General features: G+C 45.9%; 1 protein-coding gene across 2 annotated transcripts in view; it reads right to left on the bottom strand.

Moving 5' to 3' along the window:
- Positions 1-1,386: 1,386 nt before the first annotated feature.
- Positions 1,387-23,161, bottom strand: part of TMEM131L (transmembrane 131 like) — a 160,320-nt gene continuing 138,545 nt past the window's right edge. For both annotated transcript variants that reach the window (XM_078069327.1, XM_078069328.1), the window contains 9 exons: positions 17,433-17,554; positions 14,361-14,527; positions 12,217-12,399; positions 9,398-9,476; positions 8,217-8,299; positions 7,444-7,564; positions 6,334-6,425; positions 3,284-3,423; positions 1,387-2,558 (listed from right to left, as the gene is read on the bottom strand). In XM_078069327.1, the coding sequence (XP_077925453.1) occupies positions 2,283-2,558; positions 3,284-3,423; positions 6,334-6,425; positions 7,444-7,564; positions 8,217-8,299; positions 9,398-9,476; positions 12,217-12,399; positions 14,361-14,527; positions 17,433-17,554 (1,263 nt within the window). In that variant the 3' untranslated portion in view covers positions 1,387-2,282. The remainder of the gene's footprint in view (positions 2,559-3,283; positions 3,424-6,333; positions 6,426-7,443; positions 7,565-8,216; positions 8,300-9,397; positions 9,477-12,216; positions 12,400-14,360; positions 14,528-17,432; positions 17,555-23,161) is intronic.

Genomic DNA, 23,161 nt, shown 5'->3' with positions numbered 1-23,161 from the left:
CCTTGCTTGTCTCTCAACCACAGAAGAATTGGAGTATTCTCTATATAATTAAGACTCACTTCGACTGCCAGGTAATTGTAACCCTCCTTCCCCCCGATTCCTTTACACTCCCTGCTGAATACCAGACCCCACGCCAGGTGCGAGAGACAACGGGGAACCAGACAAGTGGGGAAGGCTGTGTTAGGTCTGATGCTGTAACACAGACCCTTAGCAGGGTCAGGAGTCCAGGCCACGAGGCCAGTGGGAAAACAGAGGAAGAGAAAGCCACGCCCCTTGCATCAGGGGCCCAACCCGGACTTGGCTTCTCCCGCTTACGCACATGTCACACAGCCATTGGCTTTAGTCTTAGGGCTAAAGACAGTCTTCCAGTCGAAGTGAAGATTTACTTTTTCTCGTAGAGAGTGGAGTAAACACTTACTTTGGTTTCTCACGTTTTCCTGATAGAGAATTGGGATCGATGAAAGTAGAAAAATAAAGTAGATCAACAATCACACTGAACAGAATGTACATCTAACGTCTCACCCTCTCTCTTCCCTGGGAGTTTTGAATTTGATTCTGAAAATGCTTTGGGGCTTTTTCATCAACCTATTTTTGTGTGTGGGAAAATATACTTAACACAAAACTTCCCATATTAATCATTTTGAAGTGTGCAGGTCAGTGGCACTAAGTACCCTTCACACTGTTGTGCAACCATCACCACCATCCATTTCAGAACGTTTTCATCTTCCCCAACGAAAACTGTACACATTAAACAACAACTCCCCACCCCGCTCCCCTCAGCCCCGGTGACCACTCTACTGTCTCTATGAATCTCACCACCCTACGTATCTCATACAAACAAGTAGAATCATACGGTAACTGTCCTGTGACCGGCTTAGTTCACTGAGCATCAAGTCTTCATGGTCCCTCCACGTTGTGGCATGGATCAGAATCATCTTCCTTTTTGAGGCTGAATATCCCATTCTATGTACATACCATGTTTTGATTATCCATTCATCTGTCAATGGACAATTAGGTTGTTCTCACCTTTTAGCTATTGTGAATGATGCTGCTACGAACATGGGTATGCAAACATTTAAGACCCTGCTTTCGATTCTTTTGGGTATATACCTAGAACCTAAATTACTGTAACATTATTCCACATTGGGGGTGGGAGGTCTGCTTTACCCAAATCAGGATTCTGACTTGGCCACCTGAGTAGTCTCTAGCCGCCGTGCATGCCTGGAGGCACCGCTTACAGAAGGGCAGCCCCAGGTTGGCAGCACGCCGCCCTCCTTGTCCCAGGCCCCCTGGCAGCCATGGCAAAGACAGGTCCAAAGCCAGCATACCCAGCGCTCCACTCGAAACTCCCTCCTACTGAATTTCCAATAAAGACAAGACAAAAGGTTAAAAAATAAGACATTTTTATTAAAAGTTAAAGGTTTTCAAAGTTTACACATGCACATAGATACTTCCACTATCTCATGGCTTTCTCAAGTCACTGACAAGCACATACAAACTGGTCTGGCAAACATGCTTTGGCTACCTAACTCCCCCGAGTTTTTGTATTTGGAGTAAGCCCGCTCACTCAGGGGGAAACCAAACACTTGCCAGAATGTCCCTGTTGCTGCTGTTGCCCCCACACAGGCAGGACAGAGGGCAGGGAACACTCTTGCGCTCCTGAACAGGCAGAGCCGAGCTAGGCTCTCGGCTTCGCAAAGCAGCCGCGACCGCCGGGACCGGAACGAGCCACCCTCCACCCTGAGCACCGTCTGTCCAGGCAAGGGAGCGGGCTGCTCAGCTGGGCCTCCCAACCCGCAGCTCTCAACACCGGCTGCGCCTTACAGGCCGTGGAGAACCTGGAGCAAAATCCCGACGGCCTGAGCCACGGGTCAGTCCAGTCAGAATCTCTGGGAATGTCACCAGATAAAGGTCAGTTTTGAAGTTCCCCGGGGGGGGCGGGGAGGATTCTGATGCCCAAGGAGGGGACAACCATAGCAGCCCCTCCTTTCTCAACTTTTAACCTTCTTAGAAGTCCCCCGTGTTCCAATTTAAAACATTTGGCATGTCTGACACACTTCTTCAATTATGAAGAAGTTATGACATATGGATGCTTAAGTTTCTACCAGTGATTTGTAATGGGTTAAAAAAAAATAGAGCACCCAGACTTCATTAAAAAAATTTATTTTCATATAAAAGTGCCAAAATATCCACCAATGTCATAATCTATCTCAACAACCAGTTTACGCTAGTAATCAAAACACAAGCCTCTTTATTCACATTGTTTAAAAATCAAATTCTTTTCACACATTCCCACAGTAGCTTGAGTCTCTAGACAGTGGGAAGCTTGCATTCCTATTTGCTGTGGTAGTCCATATGTCCAGGTTCATATAGGCACGAAACGGGTTAAACCCTGGGTAGTATTCCTTGCACATGACAGCCTGGTTTTCCATGTGAGTCGAATGTTCCGTGGTGGGATTGATGGGGCAGCAACTTTCGTATACATCACTTTGCGGGGCCCAGATGGAACCAAAAAGTCCAGACATTGGAGACAAGCTTCGGGTACTTGTGAGGTAGGGCTGAGGTGTACATGAGGAGGGGGAAAAAAAGAAATTTTTTAGAAAGGCAACATCAAGGTTGAATGCATACCAGTGGACACCACAGTGGTACCCATCCAAGTCACTGGGAAGTCACTAAACTATTCTCAACCCTCTGGGTTGCCTCAACGCCATTTTTCTCAAGCAGAGGGTTGTGAAATGCTCATCTCACTGGATGAACTTATTTTCAACCCAAGGAAGGACCCCTAGGTCAAATGCCCTCGATCCATAAAAAGTGTCTTGAGTGGATGTGAGAGGGAGGAGGCACGGGGCTTTCAGGCTCAGAAGGGTGCTGACAGGCAGGAAGCCCTCAGGACCCACTCACGGACCACTGACCAACCTTTTGGTCATTTGGATTCGCTCCTCTCTGAGCACAGATGAAAAGGTCAGCAGGACCGTGTTTATAAACACAGCTGTGTCACAGGGGGCTTCCTGGCCCAAACTCGATTTTATGGACACAGCATCGCTCCTCCGTGTCCTCTGGGACGCCTTTCTCATTCAGGGCGGCTAAACCGCCCGTGTCCGCAAGCCCCCACCTGTCTGACTATGCACTAGGCTCCTTCAGAGGGAGGCTAGCCTGGCTTCTGTGATCTTAAGGAAACAAGCCAGGCTTTGGCCAATCTGAACCTGACTCTGAAGTGAAGTGAGACCAGGATTAAAGAAGCACCAGAAAGAACTCGGAGCTGCCCTGGGGTCACGAAACTGACCGGAGAATTGAGAAGACCTGCATGTCCCCAGGCAGTCGGCATGTTGGGCGGGGGGCTCCAGGTAGATGGAGAGTTGTGATCCATAAAGTCTGTCTGAATTTCGGCAGGACAAGGGAAGCCATTGGGGTAATTCATGTTTTCTACAAAGAGTGGAAGACAACAACATAGGTAAACATTTTTACGGCGAGATCTGAATTCCCACTCTCAGGCCAAAAGCTTTCAAGGCCTTACCATACTGCCGAGGTAAAGACAGGTGTAGATACTCACCCCATGGGGACCAGGCGGGCCGTTACGCTGTCATTCTCAAGGTTAAACCTATCAGATATGCTACCTGGGAAGCCCTCAGGAAGCCCTCAGGAAGGTCTTCCTCTGGGCTTGATGTTCTGTATTTGACAATTTGATGGCAGGCTTTTTAATAAACACTCCTGCAGCCTGGAATCGTGTCGATTCTTACCAGTCCTTAACATTTGCTTTTATTACCTGTCGTGCCGACCTCAGCCTCCTGCACACACACCATGAAACCAGCACTTCTTAGCTAAGCAGGAAGGTACTGTTGTCCCTGCCTTATCCACGAGAGATATGTTCCAGGACCCCCAGTGGATGCCTGAAGCCACGGATACTCCCAAACCCTGTGTACGTTGTTTTCTTCCTATACATACATACCCGGGGTAAAGTGTAATTTATAAATCAGGCACAGCAAGAGATTAACTAATAAAATAGAAAAATTTTAACAACATACTGTGATAAAAGTTATGTGATTGGGCCCTCTTTTCTCTTTCCCTCTCAAAATACCTTGTTGTACCGCACTCACCCTTCTTGTGAGGCTGTGAGGTAATAGAGTGCCTACGTGAGGAGAGGAGGTGAGGTGAATGACAGACACTGTGACACAGCATTAGGCTACTATCGACCTTCTGACAACACGTCAGGAGGAGGCTCATCTGCTTCTGGAAGGCAGCTGACCGCGGGTAACTGAAACCACAGAAAGCACAACCCAGATAACGGGGTGCTGCGGTACCACACACAAGCCTCCCAAGCCCGGGAAGAAAGTCACCCCAGCACCCCCCTGTGGCTAGCATGGCGCAAGGCAGGTATCAAAATCCGGTGAAGTCCAGCTACTTACACGGCTTAGAGCTTCCCCGAAAAGGTAGCCCCACTATGAGAAATCGTGATCAGGCTGTGATGTATAATAGGGACATTTTGCAGCTTATCAGGGAAATCTCATAGCTCTTAGTGTTTATTATTACGGATGCTTGAGCCCAAGCATCTGCAACTTCCCACAGCTTCCCCTCCTGGCTCTCCGTCCGTTCCGTCCTTCTGCTCCACCACCCAGGGGAGGAAGAGTTAGGCCCTGCTGAGGGACAAGCCCGTACTTGTTTCCATTTCACTCGGGACTTGTCTGCCTAAAAAGTACAGCAAATACCTAAAGCCTCAGCCTCCCAATGGATAATCTACAATCTTAAGTCCACAGAAATCCACATGACCCAGGTCTACCAAATCTGAGGGACTAAATAGATCAGGGTTATTTGTAGAAGCCTCCAGACAGCCAGGTTGAGAGGGCTGTTTGAGACCATCTAAAATTATACATGGCAGGCCTCCACAACTGAACCCACATGAAGCCACTCGGCAGCTTCCTGTAAGGTCATTCTCAAAGGTTCTCACTGTTAAAGGTGCATTCTTTTTTTAAAAAAATTCAATTTAATTAACATATAGTGTATTATTAGTTTCAGGGATAGAATTTAGTGATTCACCAGTTGCATAGAACACCCAGTGTTCAACATATCACACGCTCTCCTTAATGCCCATCACCCAGTTACCCCAACCCCCTCCCCTCCAGCAACTCTCAGTTTGCTTCCTAGAGTTAAGAGTCTCTCATGGTTTGTCTCCCTCTCTGATTTCGTCTTATTTTTCCTTCCCTTCCCCTATGTTCATCTGTTTTGTTTATAAGGCACATTCCTAATAAACAGACAAATAACAACAAAAGTCCAAGCTCATGAATACACAGAACAGACTGGTGATTGTCAGAGGCGGGGGGTGGAGGGGGTGGAGGGGAGTGGGGTGTATGTAAAATGGATGAAGGTGCTCAAGCAGTACAAACCCCCCATGATAAGATGAATCCATCCTAGAGATACAGTGCACGGTGATGATGAGCAGAGTTAACAATATCCTATCGTGTATTTATAAGGTGCTAAGAGAGATCTTAGTTTTCCTCACAGGGGCACCTGGGTGGCTCAGTCGTTAAGCGTCTGCCTTCAGCTCAGGTCATGATCTCAGGGTCCTGGGATCGAGCCCCGCATTGGGCTTCCTGCTCTGCGGGAAGCCTGCTTCTCCCTCTGCCTCTGCCGCTCCCCCCTGCTTGTGCTCTCTCTCTCTCTCTCTCTGACAAATAAATAAATAAAATCTTTAAAAAAAAGTTTTCCTCACAGAGAGAACATTTGTAATCATGTACAGGGATGGGTGGTGACTAGACTTACTGTAGCCATCACTTCCCAGTACATACCAATAGCCAATCATTACGTCATACACCTGAAACTAATACAATGTTCTGGGTCAATTGTATCGAAGTTGCTTTTAAAAAGGTACATTCTGGAGGAGATTATGCTAAGTGAAATAAGTCAAGCAGAGAAAGTCAATTATATGGTTTCAATTATTTGTGGAACGTAAGGAATAGCATGGAGGACATTAGGAGAAGGAAGGGAAAAATGAAGGGGGGGAAACTGGAGGGAGAGATGAACCATGAGAGACTATGGACTCTGAGAAACAAACTGAGGGTTCTAGAGGGGAGGGGTGTGGGGGGATGGGGTAGCCTGGTGATGGGTATTAAGGAGGGTACATACTGCATGGAGCACTGGGTGTTATATGCCAACAATGAATCATGGAACACTACATCAAAAACTAATGATGTATTGTATGGTGACATAACATAATAAAATAAAAATTAAAAAAAAAAAAAGGTACATTCTTCTGCAGTTAGTGCCTCAGGTCCATCCACTTTCTGCTTCGATTTTTCTGAAAGTAAAAGAATGGCATCGGATTGTTTGAGCAGCTTTTACCTTCCGGAAAGGCATTATAATCGTTCAGTTCCAACGGACAGTACACGCTGGGGAACTGGCCTTCACAGGCTGCGCTCCAGTCAATGAAACTGCTACAAAACACAAGAGGTCTCATTTCAGAAGCAGGACGTCAAAAGACCGAGTGAAGAAAGAGGAGAACGATTTCATGGCCCAGCATCCTAGTCACTGCTCATCCCTCAGTTTTGGAAGAGAAAAGATGTACTTTCTCAAGTCCCGGGATCAAAGACTTCCTGACTGAACGCTCCCCGCCAATGACACGGCCTTGCAGGACGGATGGCTCCGGTGGGGAGCGCACTCGCCTGATCACCAGGTGGGCTAAGTCCAACCGGAGGCAGAATCCAAGGCCCTGGCTTCCGGAGCGCTCTGGGAGGGCGACTGCGCTACCCCGAGCCTCTCAGCCTCAGCAGGTGCGGCTCTAAAGCGTCCCCCTCACCCGGGGCAGGGTCGGCATTCGTCTCAGGGGAGCCAAAACCAGCACGACTGATTCGCGACAGATACTTATGATCACGATTACAAACTGGAGTCTCATGATAGAGAGAAGAAAGTCAATACCACTGTAATAAACTGAACCAAAAAAGAAAACCTCAAATAGATTCCGTGATTAAACATAGATGCCACCATTTTCTCACGTTCTCACCACTGAACGTCCTTGACATCCAATAGCAAATTAAAGAAACTGCTCCCGTGTAATGGTCTTTCAATACTCAAACTATCTGATCTTTCTTAACATTTTCAATGTGTTCATGATGAATGCCACGGAAAAATGGAAATCTCTACTCCGTCAGGGGGTAGGAGTTGTGAGTGATTGTTTTTCCAAACGGGCCTCTATTAACAGACCATCTTTTCAACTTAAGGAGGAAAGTAATGATGTGGTCAGCAGCTGTGTTGCTCTTATTTCATGTTTCTCTCACCCAGGCTTTGTTGTTTTCTAAGACATCACAACGCAACTTCAAGAGGCAGATGGAAACACCCAGCTAAGGTGCACGGGGGAAGGAAGCCTGGCCCCCAATTTTGCAAGGCCTGCCTAACAGACTGAACTCCAGTCCCCTTAGGCTAAGTGAGGCAACGACCAGAGAAGAGACTCCGTACCTATTATGCACGGGGGCTGGGCCCTGCACCACGCCAGGCATGCTGTTCTCCACAGCGCAGTTGAAGCTGCTTGTCACACACACGGGCTGTGTGGGCCACAGGTCTCCAGGTGGGTAAAGACCTAAGGAAGAGAACAAGTCCTCTCAGTCTACCCTCTTCCCTCCTCGGCCCTCATCCCACCCTTCCTGCATCTTCTCTTCTTTCCTTCTAGAAAACACTCCCCGCAAGTCACCCACACGTGCTGATCATCTCTGTCTTCCCTGACCCTTTTCGGGATCTACTTTCAGGATATAAAGCAGAAAGATGGGGTCTAAGGAGAACGCCACTGTTCCACTGACAATTCAACAATAGCAAGTCCAAAATGTATCCAAAGCACAGTGCAGAAGCCCATGCTTTCAAAGTCGGCTCCAAGGCATAGGGCAGTTTTCAAATCTAGCAGAACTGATATAAGCAAAAGCAAGTCCGTGTATCAGAGCTCCATGATGCCACGGGGAGTGGACACTGGGCTCATCCTGCCACAAGCCCCGACCCCGCCACGCGGGAAGCAGGCGCTGCAGGACAACGGGAGACACGAGCACCTCGGCTACAAGGCAGGGGCAGCCCGAGTCCGAGGCCCCTGATGACGCCGATCCAGAGAGCAGGGGCCTTCCAGAGTGCACGGAAGCGCGGTGACGTGGCTCGGACAAGAGGGCCCGCCCCCCCGCCACCTGCTCCCTGGCCTGCCATGTGGAGGGACCCCTGGCTGGTGCCGGTAGCAAGAGTCTGCGCCTCACCTTTATCTTCTTCAACACCTGCGGGCCCGGCAGGAAGGCTGGGACAGGGAGGTTCTGCGTATTGTGGGAGATTATTCATGTTTCTGTGGAGAAAGCGAGAAAATGAGGATCTACGGATTTCTTCTGTACAAGGACATACCAACTTTGTTCAACCAAGTCTGAGTTTTACAGGAATTCTTCCCCCAAGAAACAGAAATACTAGAGACACAAAGGTACACAGCCAGAAAAGGGTTAAGGGATATCCAATTTCCAAGACCCAGCAAAGCCTGTTTTTAATACACAACAAAATCAGTTTAACTGAGGCCAACTGCAGGCTCCCGTCTGCCCAGCACCAGCCGGCAGCAGGTATCGATCCCTAGTCACTGTACGCTCCCAAAACAGTCGACAGCTTGCCTCGTCCCCCCGCTGAACTTCCTTCTTCACAGGCGCATCCATCTAATGTTAACGAGAGCCTCCTGTCCTCTCACAACGCGACCAGCGCCTAAGGAAATGTGATCACGTTCTCACTCAAAAACCCTCTTGTCCCGCTCAACAAAAGCCACCTGTCTATTTTGTTCGATGGGGCAGCAATCATCACAGAGTGGAGTCATAACCATGGGAGGATCGGCTAGCTTCTTGCAAAACTCCCTACGTCATCAGTGCTCAGTTTTATTTCAAGTCCTAGCAAAGAGTAGATAACGCCCATCCCTACAATAACTGCAGTTTCTCTTTCTGCTTTCAGGAATGAGATGTGTTCTTTTTTTTTTTCCCCTTAAGATTTATTTATTTAAGAGCGAGAGAGCGCGTGCAAGCTGGGGGAGGGGCAGAGGGAGAGAGACAAGCAGACTCCCCACTGAGCCTGAGCCCCACCGGGGCTCGATCCCAGGACCCTGGGATCAAGACCTGAGCCAAAGGCAGACGCTTTACCAACTGAGCCACCCAGGCGCCCCAGAAATGGGATGTGTTCTAAAGTGGCTTTATCACTGGCAGCAACAGGGCTCCCAGAGACATGCCCACAGGAAACATGTTTACTCGGAAGGATCCTGCTTTCTGAATTATGAGCGAAATTGGATGTTTCTTTCATTCTTAAAAAGCTTTCCTATTTCCACCTGCAGAACCAAGTACAAAGCAGCAGGCAGCACAGTGACAGAAAAAGATAATACATAAAACACACTATAAAAGCTAGAAAGTTAAACACTTACGTGGGATTGCAGATGTTATGAGAAAGATTCAAGGAGATGGGAGTTTCTGAAGAAAAGTCATTTTGTGAAACATTGTCTCCTGCATAGAAGCAAAAAAATTATCACAAGCTTTTACAAATGTAATTTAACTGCACTATGTATTAAAGTGCAGACTCCTAATATCACTAACCCTGAATGAGCAATTCATTTCTCACTTTTAACTGATTTTCACATTAGTAATTTTATTTTTTAAAAATCTCTATTATATTTATCTTTTCATTGAAAACTTACTAACTTAAATTTATGGATTTTGGACTCACAGTGTTTTAATTATGGAAAAAAGCTGAAACTGTTAATATTACATAACTTTCTCATAAGGATTTTTCTGATAAAAGAAATCTTGCTGTATAAATAGACCCCTGCAGTTTATAAAAGTGCCACTGTAGGAAACCTCTGAAAACAAACGTAAGTTTAGAGAAGAAAAACAGAAGTCACCTGCGATGATGCGGCCGTTCAACATCAGGTGTACTTCCTTACCATCTCTTTTTATGTGCATGCATATGTATAAAATTGGGCTCACACTTCATATATACTTTGTCTTTATGGTCTTTTACACCATTAATTATACTGGGGACATTTTCCTGATAGTACATAACCCTCAAACAACCTATAAACTACATATTAAGTACGGCAACACCATCAATAATTTTTACCATCTTGCTCCTTGGCCTTCCCTAAGCAAAAGCTGCACTTCTATTCTTTGTTACGAAGGACTGATTTTTAAAAATCTTGAGCTGGCATCAGCAGGGAAACTTTGTCTTCAGTGGTGGATGGAGCTGTGCTTGGTGTACGCTGCAAAAGCCAAGTTTCCTCAGGCCAGACGCATCCCCGCTATCAAAGCACATGGACCTGCCTGCCTTCATCTGAGCCTGCGTGCGGCTCCACGTTGAGGGAAGACAGTGTCCCCCAGAGGGGGCAGGACTGCTATGTTTCTGAGAAGATCTTATCTCTTTATGCCTAAAGCACAGTACACAGTAATAAACAGTGCATATCAGTGATATTAAAATTTTATGGGGGGTCATTAAGAAAACAATGTCGCAAAGGCTCCTGGCGATGGGAGGTGGGGGAGCTGATAACGAAACACAGCCTGAAGATACACGTGGGTGCCCTGTGTAGGTTTTTATGGCTATCGTGCCCTGGTCTCTCAGATAAGACCTTCTTTTATAGGTCTCACCGCGGGGAGGAGACAGAGAAGAGAGACAGCCCAGAGGCTGCTGAAGGGAGCTGTCTGTGGCTTGAAGCAGCCTGTCTGGGGGAGGAGACAGGGTTCGAGCCCGAGCCCCTGGCGGTGAGCAAACTGGGCTGTGCAACAAGCCGCCAACCTCTCTGAGCCCGGGGCCTCACACCTCAGCCTGGCCCAGGGATGCTGGCCCTCCCTCTCAAGGCCATGTGGGAGCAGTGTGAGTGTGACTGGGGAACGAAGGCCTCACACGTGCGAGCTTCTCAATCTCACCACCGTTTCCTTACACAAAGACTAAATTTACTATGTTGAAAACAATAGTGGAAAGGAACGAACTCCATCTTTATATGGTCACAGAGCTTAAAAAAACACCAAGTGAAAGAAGCAAGATGCAGAATGATATACTAAAGTGCGATTTCCTTTACGTAAGTCACAAATATTCTATACTTTGTTGGTGGACATATGAAGGTAAAATAAAATATGGACTAGAAGAATACACACCAAGTTCACGACAGTGGACAGTGATGCTCTTGAGGAGGTAAAAGTGGAACAGACTATAAGGCATTATTAAAAAAAAAAACAAAAACGAGGGTAAATATAATAAAAGTAAGTTAATTCTTTGACCTTTCCCAAATCTCCAAATTTCTCAAAAATAAGAGCGGGCCGCAATGTCCACAGAAGCATTATTCACAAGAGCCAAAATGTGGAAACACCCCAAATGGCCATCAACAGATGAATGGATAATCAAAATGTGGTATGTACATGGAATGGAATATTATTCGGCCTTAAAAAGGAAGGATGGGGGGCGCCTGGGTGGCTCAGTCGTTAAGCGTCTGCCTTGGGCTCAGGTCATGATCCCAGGGTCCTGGGATCGAGCCCCGCATCGGGCTCCCTGCTCAGCGGGAAGCCTGCTCCTCCCTCTCCCACTCCCCCTGCTTGTGTTCCCTCTCTAGCTGTCTCTCTCTCTGTCAAATAAATAAAATCTTAAAAAAAAAAAAAAAAAAGGAAGGATGGAAGAACCTTGGAGAAATTACGCTAAGTGAAATAAGCCAGACACAAAAGGACAACCACTGTGTGATTCTACTTAGACACTAGAGTAGTCAAAGTGATCGAGACAGGAAGTAGCAGAGAGGCTTCCAGGGGCTGGGGGAGCGGGGACTGGGGAACGGAGAGCCGTTGTTTAAAGGTGCAGAGTCTGTTGGGGCTGATGAGAAGATTCGGGGAATGGATGGTTATGCAATAGGAGTGTTCTTAATGCCACTGAACGCTACACTTAAAAACTGTAAATTCTGTTACAAATATTTTACCATAATAAAAACGCGCAAGTAATAAAATGAACGTGGAAGTTCTTTGAACTGTTTCAAAGATACGCATTGAAATGATGATGATGATAACGATGATGATGATGAGGTGGGGAGGGGAGGGGAGGGGAAAAAAAGAAAGGAGGGAAAAACAAGAGAGTGAATGAAATCCAAAGCGAAGCCGGTACTCCAACCTGCGGCCCTGCGTGGGCTCCAGGCGCTGGAAGGCAGATCCTGGCCTGGTACCCGGCTCGCCGAGGGCGGTTGGCAGGCCGCCCCCCCCGCCCCCCCGGACTCACCGGCCGGCAGGAAGTGCTGAGGGCCCGCCGCAGGCTTCTTGTCCCCGTCGGAGCTACTACTGCTCCAGCTGCCCCAGCTGCCCCGGCTGGCCCGCACGCTGCCCGATGAGCTGCCGCAGTCCGAGCTGGAATCAGAGCAGGACTTCTCCACGCACTTCTTCCCGGGCTTCGGGTAGTAGCCCTCTGCAGGAAGGCAGAGAGACGTCGCGTTTCAGTTAAACAATTTTCAGCTGGATGCCACGTCCCATCAAAGGAGAGAGGTAAAATTAGGAAGGAGGCCACGTTCAGCTTCAGGGTCTGCTCTACCTCTGCTCATCCAGGGAGAAGAATGAAGTTACCTGACACCAATGATGGGACGTGGAGGAACCGTGGGGGATGAGCTCTGCCTATGGGATGGACGCTCACACGTGTCCGGGGCTCAGACCGTCCATACCAATGATAACTGTGATCTAACAATGGTTCTGGAAATAAACACTCCGGGAAAGAAAACAGCCTACTCAACCAGACTGGAAATTTATAGGTAATGTCCCACTCTCTTCTATTAAGATTTCCACTAAGAGCTTCAAATTATTATTTATGTGTGGGTGGAAAGAACCTCCAATAAGACCAAAAAGCAACGCATGTGTCAAGGGAATAAGTGAAAGGACGGAGAGAGAAACTCCCTAACTCTGTCAGCTGGCGTGTCTGCCAGCCTGCACGCACTGACTCGGACGTGTGTCTGGGGACACGGGTGCTGGCCGGGAGGATGACCACTCCCCCGCCCCCTCCCCCACGGCTACAGCCAGCTTCAGCGGCCCCTGAGCCTCCTGCTATGCTCTGCCCTACCCTGGACCTAGCTCTGGGTGCCCTCTACCTCCCACTCCCAGAGACTCTGCCCAGCAGTTCTCGGGTGGGCCAGCAGCCTGGTCTGCAGGAACCACCTGGCTCAGGTGTGTGAGAAGAACACGGTTCCCACCTGGCCTTCCCCCAGAGTAAGCAACCACTGTGTCTTCAGCACTCTGCATGGGGAGAGTGGAGAATGGCCAAGTTTTAGAGGAAGGGGGGGAACACCAGAGGCCTGCCCAGGTTCAAAAGAATCTCAGGTTTCCAGTCTCATCCTGATAGCTTTCCATTTGGGCTGCTGTAAGCTAAGCTGCCTATAAAGTGATAATCTCAAGACCCATTTATTATTATTATTGTTATTATTATTATTATGTTCAATTAGTCACCATACAATACATCATTAGTTTCTGATGTAGTGATCCATGATTCACTGTTTTCGTATAACACCCAGTGCTCCATGCAGTACGTGCCCTCCTTAATACCCATCACCGGGCTAACCAATCCCCCCTCCCCTCTCCCCTCTAAAGCCCTGTTTGTTCTGAGTCCATAGTCTCTCATGGTTCATCTCTCCCTCCAATTCCCCACCCCTCATTTTTCCCTTCCTTCTCCTAATGTCCTCCATGCTATTCCTTATGTTCCACAAATAAGTGAAACCATATGATAATTGACTTTCTCTGCTTGACTTATGTCACTTAGCATAATCTCCTCCAGTCCCATCCATGTTGATGTAAAAGTTGGGTATTCATCCTTTCTGATGGCTGAGTAATATTCCATTGTATATATGGACCACATCTTCTTTATCCATTCATCTGTTGAAGGGCATCTTGGCTCTTTCCACAGTTTGGCTATTGTGGACATTGCTGCTATGAACATTGGGGTGCATGTGGCCCTTCTTTTCACTACATCTGCGTCTTTGGGGTAAATACCCAGGAGTGCAATTGCTGGGTCATAGGGTAGCTCTATTTTTAATTTGTTGAGGCACCTCCACACTGTTTTCCAAAGTGGCTGTACCAACTTGCATTCCCATCAACAGCGTAAGAGGGTTCCCCTTTCTCCACAACCTCTCCAACATTTGTTGTTTCTTGCCTTGTCAATTTTTGCCATTCTAACTGGTGTAAGGTGGTATCTCAACGTGGTTTTGATTTGAATTTCCTGATGGCCAGTGATGTTGAACATTTTTTCATGTGTCTGCTGGCCACTTGTATGTCTTCTTTGGAGAAGTGTCTTTTCGTGTCAAGACCCATTTCTTTACACTAGATACTTCCTAGAGGAATCAAAACTTCCGACAGAAGCACCATTCACAGCTCAATATAGTTACATACCTGCCTCTCCCTGTGCAGCAGATAAGCTGCTTCCAATGCCAGCATCGGTCTTACAAATTTCCCCAGGATTTTCCTGTATACACCAGTTTCTGACATCGATGTCACTGCTCAGCTCAGACCTTTCAAATTCACTGCACACAAGTTTTAATTCACTCTGTTCAGAAGGCCTAGAAGAACCACAAAAAGATCACATTTGAATGTTATCATCCATCCATCCATCCTTGCTTTCCAGGAGACTTATCAGAGGTGAAAATATGAACCTGGGACAACTCAAGACCTCTGTTCTTAGGGTTTTGACTGAGTAAGAGGATATCAAAAAGACAAAGATTTTGCTGTTTTAGAACTACAATCAATTTGGAGCTCATTTAATCGACTTCCTAGTTCACAGTGAGAGGAATAAAACTCCACAAGGTTAAATGAGTCCTTCTATCATCTCATAAGTGGCAAGTCCATGACCAGAACCCAGGACTCTTGGCCCGTCTTCCTTGGCTTTAGCATAAAGTATGATTCTCAGTAGATGTACCTACTCCCTGGTGTCTGGGGGTTAACTTAAATCTTTTCTCATCCATTCATTTAGCAAACATTTGTTGAATGACTACCACGTGCCATGTATTGTTAGGAAAGGTATAGCATTTACAAAGCATAAAGTTCTTTCCCTAAGGAATTCATGGCCCAATAAAAACATCTCTCTACTAGACCGTGAACTCCTTGGGGGAAAGAACTGTAATGGTTTTGCAAATGGCTAAACATTTAGAAATGGTAGAGGATGCCATAGGAGTGTGCAGATGGCTACTCACAAGGTCCAATTTCAGTACCTCATGGCAGGTTTGTAGGATGGCAGTTATGAAGACAAAACATGTGAGCCATAGCACATGATTTCACCAGTTTCTGACCACTCAAGGTAAAGAGTATAATAGATACAAGCAAGAGCCAAGGAAACAATCTGACAACCACCTACTTCTTAAGCATCCTGTTCCCAGAACATTCTGATTAGCTACAAGATACTTAACAGTTCTATGTTAACAACTTGTTTCTTTAGCATGTCAGAAATCTGCTTATAGAAATATACCATGACACTTAATTGGTGAAATTCCACTTGATTTTTGTATTTTCCTGTATGTTCTTATCAGAAAAATATAATACTTTATTTTTTAAAAAGATTTTATCCATTTATTTGATGGAGGGAGAGAGAGAGCATACACACAAGCAGGGGGAGGGGCAGAGGGAGAGTAAGAAGCAGGCTCCCTGCTGAGCAGGGAATCCAACGTGGGACTCGATCCCAGGACTCCGGGATCATGACCTGAGCCAAAGGCAGACGCTTAACCAACTGAGCTACCCCGGCACCCCCAAAATGTAATATTTTACAGTGATCTAAATCAATCAATTTGTTTTATGAAAATACATGTAAAAAGAATATAAGGTGTAACTTTCTATAAGATACCACATTGCAGTTTTTAAATATTTTAGCCTAAATTAAAAGAATAATTACCAATCAACAGTTAGTATTTGGTATTAACAACAAACTAACGATGAGACTATTCTTTTTTCATCTTTGCATTTTGCTGTTGCCCAGTGTGAGCCAGGGACCTTGGAGCTGCCTGACCGTTCTCCAGCAGAGTACACAACACGACACCGCTGAATCACCCGCTCTGAGCTCCAGACCGCAGCCACCTCAGGGACCTAGGGACAGACGCCGTGAGCAGCACCAGATATGTCTCCCACCCCACGGTCCTCGCCTCCATGTGAGCTGTGCTGCCCGAGTCCCCTTCACACAACAAGCGCGACCGCAGCAAGGTGGGGCTTCTTCCACAGGAAGATTTGGAGCCACAAAAGAACAATTTGACAGAAACACATACAGATACCTAGCTGAGCCTACAAGAAAGAAATCCCCAGATGCCAGAACTCAAAAGAAGAAAAAGCCAGAGAGGTGAGGATGGAGGGATTACTCAGGAGGGGCTGGGTTTTAATTCCCTGCTCAAGGACAGTCACACACAGGAGTCAGGGACCTCGAACTGTTTCCTAAATAAAAGTAGGGTCCTTGAAGGAAGCACTGTCAGTGCAAGAGACACCTGAAAAGCTCCATCCATGGACTTAGGGAGGAAAAGGCAGGAGAAAGCATCTCTACTGGAGGCTCTCGACTTGGGCACATGTTGGGTGTTTAGAAGTCTAACCCAAGAAATCAAAATTCAGAGACTATACCACCAGATAGATTTGGAGTCAGAATGTATGCACTACAGGGGCCACTGGGTGGCTCAGTTGGTTAAGCATCTGCCTTCGGCTCAGGTCATGATTCCAGGGTCCTGGGATCAAGCCTGGCACAGGGCTCCCTGCTCAATGGGGAGTCTGCTTCTCCCTCTGCCAAACCCCCACCCCCATTCGTGCTCTCTCTCTCTCTCTTAAATAAATAAAATCTTAAAAAAAAAATGTACGTACTGACCTGCTGAAAAAAAAATATGGGATTCCCACATAAACACTATCCAGTGCCTTCATTTTACTAATAAGAAAATGAAAGCTTAGGGAGATTGAATGACCTCAGGAAGCAAGGTTTCCAAAGGAGAATACCAATTCTGGCTCTGCCCCTTACCAACTCTGGGGCTTTCAGCAAAACACATGCCTCGGCCCCTCACTTCCCAGAAACGTAAGAACCTAGTTTCTGGTGACTCTTCTCTTTCACTACGGGACCCCGTGGGCGAGGGTAACACTGGGGAGGGGAGGCCTGCCGGCACCCGTCTGTTTCCTCCGTCACCTGCCCCACAAACGCTCCTGCACTTCACAGGCAGAATGAAAGGCCTGGCACAGAGGAGACCTTATGCATTTTCTTTAAAACCTCCCATAGCTTTGAGCATTTTTTAAGGTAAAAACACGAAAAATCTATTCACTTTAAGGTATTTTAACAATATAAATGAAAACATAACAAGAATACATATTAATTTTAATAACGTACTTTTACGTCAATACTCTATTCTCAGTATCCGACATCGCAAAAATAAGACTAAACGATAACAGCTAAGTGTAAAATTACAGAGTAAAAAATAGATGAAAATTTTAAAAGGATTGTAAAAATTAACACACCTCAAGACCGGAGCAGCACCCCGTTTCTTTTTACGACACGCTCGACTTTTATTCCAACTTAAATTTTGTAAATTTCCTTCTTTTTTCTCCTGAAGCTTCTTCTTCCTATAAGGATCTTCTTGCTACAGAGAAAAAAGAAACCTTAAATGAAGGTTTAAACTGACTAAATATACATTTAAAACCTTTTTTTTTTTTTTTTTAACTTTTGAAGACCAACTCCATACAAATTCAGAATGTTCCAACACTGGTGAAAATGGAGACATACATTTCTCAATCTCCAGTTTGTTTTCATTCCCCTTCTTTCTCTACCTCCCTCAATCTCTGCAAAAAGAAGAAACATTGTTGCCTTCAGAATTCCAAAGGGGCTATAAAGGGAAAACATCTGTTGGCAATTTAGGGTCAGCTTGCTGTTAACTTCAGCAGCAATAAATTCTCCAGCGTTCACCTGTTAATTTGGTATGTGCAATTCACATGAATTACTACTGAAGAAAAATCATGTAAAAACTCAACGTAGGAATAATTTGTGTATTTGTTTTTATTTGTTTACAGAAAAACTTTAGGAGACAGCCAATCTCCACTCAGTGTGCCAAATAGTTTAAGCTTTTGTAAATAAGAATATGCTTGATGCTTTTTAAATGTGGTTTTGAAAAACTTAATTTAGCATGAAATACATATATATCTATAAATTATATATAGTATATGTGTGTATATATACATATACATAAGTGTGTATGTGTGTATATATATGTAATTGTTCTTTTAATTTGGGCCTTTTCCTTTTATGTTCGGCAGTCTGTTAACTGGCCCGAGGGCAGGAGGATCCCCTGCCCATTAGCATTCTGAAGTAGCTCCTGCCCGGAGTCCTCTTGCACTCTCTCCCTCTTTTCCTTCCACCACTCTGCCCCTTTTAAGCAGAGGCACCTTCAGCAGGTGGGAGGTGGTACAGAGCTCACAAATTGAGACCCCAGGGCTTGAAAAATGCATCCTTCAGGGACCTCCCAGAGGCAAATCCCCTAGCTCCCAGAGTCTTCTTCCTACTGACCCTTAGGATTCACATTTCATAAAGAATAAAGACTGGCTCATTTTACCTTCTTTTTCGAGAAGGTTGGTCCTGAAATCAGAGTAGGAATGCATGATGTTCTAACATACGCTTGCCTGACACACATGACTTGGAAGAAGAAAAAGAAAAGGTTCATTCAAATGCCTATATGTTACATATCTGGGGTACCGAAAGCCTCATGTATCTATTAAAGCAGTAGGCTTATTACAATAAATACTAGAAATAAAATGAAATTGTAACTGTACATGTGGTGGGAGAATGGGATTTTTGTTTTTTTCTTAATACTCCTTTAGTTTCTCCCCCAGTAAGTAGGTATTAACTTTTTTCTGATTCTGAAGGTATTTTAAAAACGTGACAAGTTAAACACACAAAGCCCTATCTTAGAGAATCTTAATGCTAACTGCTCAGGTTTGATGCTAAACACACATTAATAGCATATGATCAGACATTCTCCAAAGTTAAAGGTTAGCTATATACCATATTTATTCGTGTACTGGTCCCTGTATATTTCTAGCTTTGGGGGAGAAAGGGATTCCCCTTTCCTTGGGCCAAGAAAGGCTGTTCAACACAGCAAGTCCTTGAGCCTTTCTGTCCCTCCAGAGTCACATACAAAGAAAGCATCTGTCTCTAAGTGGGGTCAGAGAAAAAGTGAACTGGTCAGTAGTCACTCTGACACTTGGCTGCTTCTCTCCACTCAGTCTGGTGAGAGCTGTCATCCTGTGCAAACAAGAGGGACTACAGAGACGTGGGACCGGGCGGTCAGAGGCATGGCTACTGCCTCTGAATTAGCCAGAGTGATTACCAGAAGAGTGCTCGGCACGCTGGACTCGGGTGCATGGAATGACCGAGAAGCAGCGTCCATGAGCAAACAAAATGGGGGACAGAAAGAGGGTATGGACAAAAGAGGGAAGAGATAGAGGACATATGGAGTAGTGCAAAACTAATGAATGGCCTTTGTGTGTGTGTGCACGTGTGTGTGGCAGGGAGAGGGGGTTGGGAAGAACAGCACTGAGGAGGAAGGGCCCCAGTCTTGGGGAGAACAGGCCAGCCCTGGACGTAGCAGATGGTGGGGTGGAGGGAGGCAGGGTGAGGACACCAGAGACCCAAATCAACAGACCTGTCAAGAAATGAGAGGGAGAGGGGCGCCTGGGCGGCTCAGTCGTTAAGCGTCTGCCTTCGGCTCGGGTCATGATCCCAGGGTCCTGGGATCGAGCCCCGCTTTGGGCTCCCTGCTCGGCAGGAAGCCTGCTTCTCCCTCTCCCATTCCCCCTGCTTGTGTTCCCTCTCTCACTGTCTCTCTCTCTGTTAAAAAATAAATAAAAAATCTTTAAAAAAAAAAAAAAGAAAGAAAGAAGAGGGAGAATAAAGGGAGAAGTTGGCTCTTTCCTTTTTGGTGGGGAGGGTGTCACACAGAGAGGGAGGCGGGCCCAACCAGGAGAAGAGTCCAGGTAGAGGTGCAAGTAAGAACATAGCTCTGAGGCCAAACAGCCTGAACTGAAGCTCAGTCCAGGCTTTTTACTGGCTGTGCGATCTTGAGCAAGTTACTCAGCTTCTCTTTGCCTCAATCTCCTGCGTCTTCCAGCAGGCTGTTGTGAGGAGCAAATAACCTGACACATAGCAAGTACTTTACAGAAGACGTCTTATTCTCACAGGACTGACTTATTTGAACTAGTGAAGTTCACGGAAGTCCCTGATAGAAGGGACAATTTTGCTGATTACAGGGTGGGCAAATAAAAAGATTTCCTAAAACTTTAATAAAAGCAAACAAAGAAATCAAAGGAGAGAAATCAGACTGACTCCACAAACAATCTTTAAGCTGCTGTATAGAAGTAACAGCAAATAAAAAATAAGAGAGAAGGGCAGACTAAGAAAAAAAACCAGACGCACTGTTTGAAGGCAGACTCAATACCATGCCATATGTTCTGACGGAAAATAAGAAAAACACGGGCAATAGAAAAGTGGGCAAAGCACATGAAATGCAAATTCACAAAAGAAATACAAAAGGCTAAACCATGAAGACTATCCAAAATATTGAATAATAAAGTATGTTTCTAGGAAAGGGAAATTATAGACCAGCTTGTATCTCCTCTTTCCATGCTGGTTTTAAAAAACACGAGTGTGTTTATACTGCATGTTTGCGCCTGCAGACACGACGAGAGGGCTGGGGAGGGGGATGCCTGGGGAGGGGGAGGCCTGGGGAGGCAGTGCCCTTAACAGAGTCTGCCTCTGAGCAGTGCAAGCAGAACTGGGTGAGACATTCACTTCCAAATTTATAAAAAAAGAAAGAAAGAAAAGGAAGAAAGAAGGAAGAGAGGGAGGGAGGGATTTCAGGGGTAGGATTTCGGATGGATGATTTTTTACTTGTTTTTCAGAATTTTACAAAAAAGGAAATGAAGGAAAGTGCTCACTTCTCCCTGGTAAGAGATGCAAACTGAAAAGAAAACCAAAACACAGTCATTTCCCCATCACGCTGACCAAGACTTTGCAAGAAACACAGCACGGTGCTGGTGGGAGCAGAGGAAGTCAGTGTTGTCCCACAGCATCATCTCATCAGTGCGAATGAGAATCAGGACCACCTTTCCAGAAAGCAATCTGGGGCACACAGGAAGACACTCTTTAATTCTGCTTCTAGAAATCTCTAACAAGGATATATCAGGTATACAGGGAAGACTTAAGAACAATGTAGTTCATCATAGTGCTATTTACGAAAATAAAGCTGTAAATAACTTTAATGTCTGACTGCAAGCGAATGGTTTAGGATTAGGGCATAGTTAAATGATGGAATGTTATATAACCACTGGAAACAAAGTTCCCCTTGTTCTGAACATGAGAAAATGTAGAATTATAACATTATTAACAAAGCTACATATACATAATGATGGTCCTGAGTTTTTTTAAAAGTTGCGTAAAGAAACAGAATGCAGAAAAATGCACAAAGTGGTTCATTTTGTATAGACTTTTCTCCCCCCCTTCATGCTTTTATAATAATCATGAATTCCTTTCCTAAGGGAAAGAAAAATCTGCTTTAAAAAAATAAACAGCAGGGCTAGGGTTAAAATTTAGTTTGTAGCTCTCAAATCTGGGCTTCAACCTTCTCTGCCAATAAATCTAGAGGAATGTTCCCCATGTACTATAGACAGATTTATACAATTTTCTAAGCTGCAAAGTTAGGTCCTAAGAATGTACAAGAAAAACAAACATTGAGTACTGCCCTTGGGAATGTGTTTATTGAGAATGATTTCTCCAAACGAACAATGAAATGGAAAGCACACTCAGGGTTTTAAAGAAGAGCTTTTTGCAAAACGGGGAGTGAGTCACGGAGACAGCAAAAAAAAAAAAAAAAAAAAAAAGATGGGGACTCTGGTTCCCCAGATCCTCCGGCTCGCTGCAGCCTTCCTGCAGAGCTGGCAGCCATCTTTAGCTGCACAGGTCTCTCTTACATGGGCTCCCGGACCAGAAAAGAAAGGAGGGCCTTACGCGACCCCTGGGACTGTGCACAAGTCAAGTCTGTGTTCCCAGGATAGAGAGAGAAAAGACAAGGCCCGTGCCCCCAAAGGTGGAATGGTGGAGATATGCAGAGAAGAAAACAACAGGAAGAAATTAAGAAACCTGCCATAAGGAAGGGCACAGGGGTAGAGGGTTGAGTCTGGCATGGGGGCCTCGGATGGAGTCTGAAGCCCAGGAATGGTGCCCAGGAATGGCAGCACCACACAGCAGGGCTCCTGGGGCCACCTCCTCCTGATGGCCCTCAGATGGATGGACGGACTTGGCATGAGTTCCACCTGCTCTGCCCAGCACACAGGCTTTGCAGCCACTGAGTCATCACTTCTCACTGTTGGTTTGCATCTCATGGCAGGGCAACATCGAAGTCTCCAAAGCCCCTAGCAAGAGGGTGCTAAGTTCCAATTCTTAACTTCACCCATTCCCTCCTACCTCAAATTCAATGACTTCTTTCTGCTCCTGAAAGCACAGCCCATCGTAGTCTCATGGCCTCGCTTTCTGTACATCTGGTATACCTGCACCCTCGGGCCATCTGCAGATTCACCACCACCCGGGTTCACACTGGGGCCCCGCTCTTCTTCCTGTGCCCACACACCTCAGAGAACTCAGGGTCACCTTTCAGTTCTAACCTCCACAGGCACAGCTCCCAAATCTCAAGCTCCAGGCCCGAGTTTGCCATGTTAGCTCTGGTTCCGTATCTCCCACTGTCAGTCACGATCACACACAGTCATTCCCTTTGTACTGACCCCTTGTCAGCTCTTGGTACGTGAGCTACTCCAAGCACTTACCATGTTAACTCAGCCGCTCCTCACAACCCTAGGATGTAGGCACGCTCTCAGTACCCTCATTTGTCAGATAAGGAAACTGCGATGTTAAGTAACTCGCCCAATGTTATAGAGCAAATAAATGACGACCAGGATTCAAACCCAAGAGGTCTGGCTGCAAAGTCCATGCTCTTAATATGCAACACTGCTTTGAGAAACATAAAAATGAACTCATTGCATAAGTCAGAATTCCCCCATCTTCTCGTTAGCCAGAACTTAAAACTTAGGAGTTATTTTTGCAAATGGTTATATAAGAAAAGATAGTTCCTCTCCTTTATGCAATTAGGGAAGGGGAAATCCTGTTAGTTTTTCTTCTAAACTCTTACCTACTCCTCCTGTCCTTC

This window comes from Halichoerus grypus, chromosome 3 (assembly GCF_964656455.1).
Source record: "Halichoerus grypus chromosome 3, mHalGry1.hap1.1, whole genome shotgun sequence".
NCBI lineage: Eukaryota > Metazoa > Chordata > Mammalia > Carnivora > Phocidae > Halichoerus > Halichoerus grypus.
Note: the sequence above shows the minus strand (reverse complement) of the source record. Positions and strands in the feature narration are given on the sequence as shown.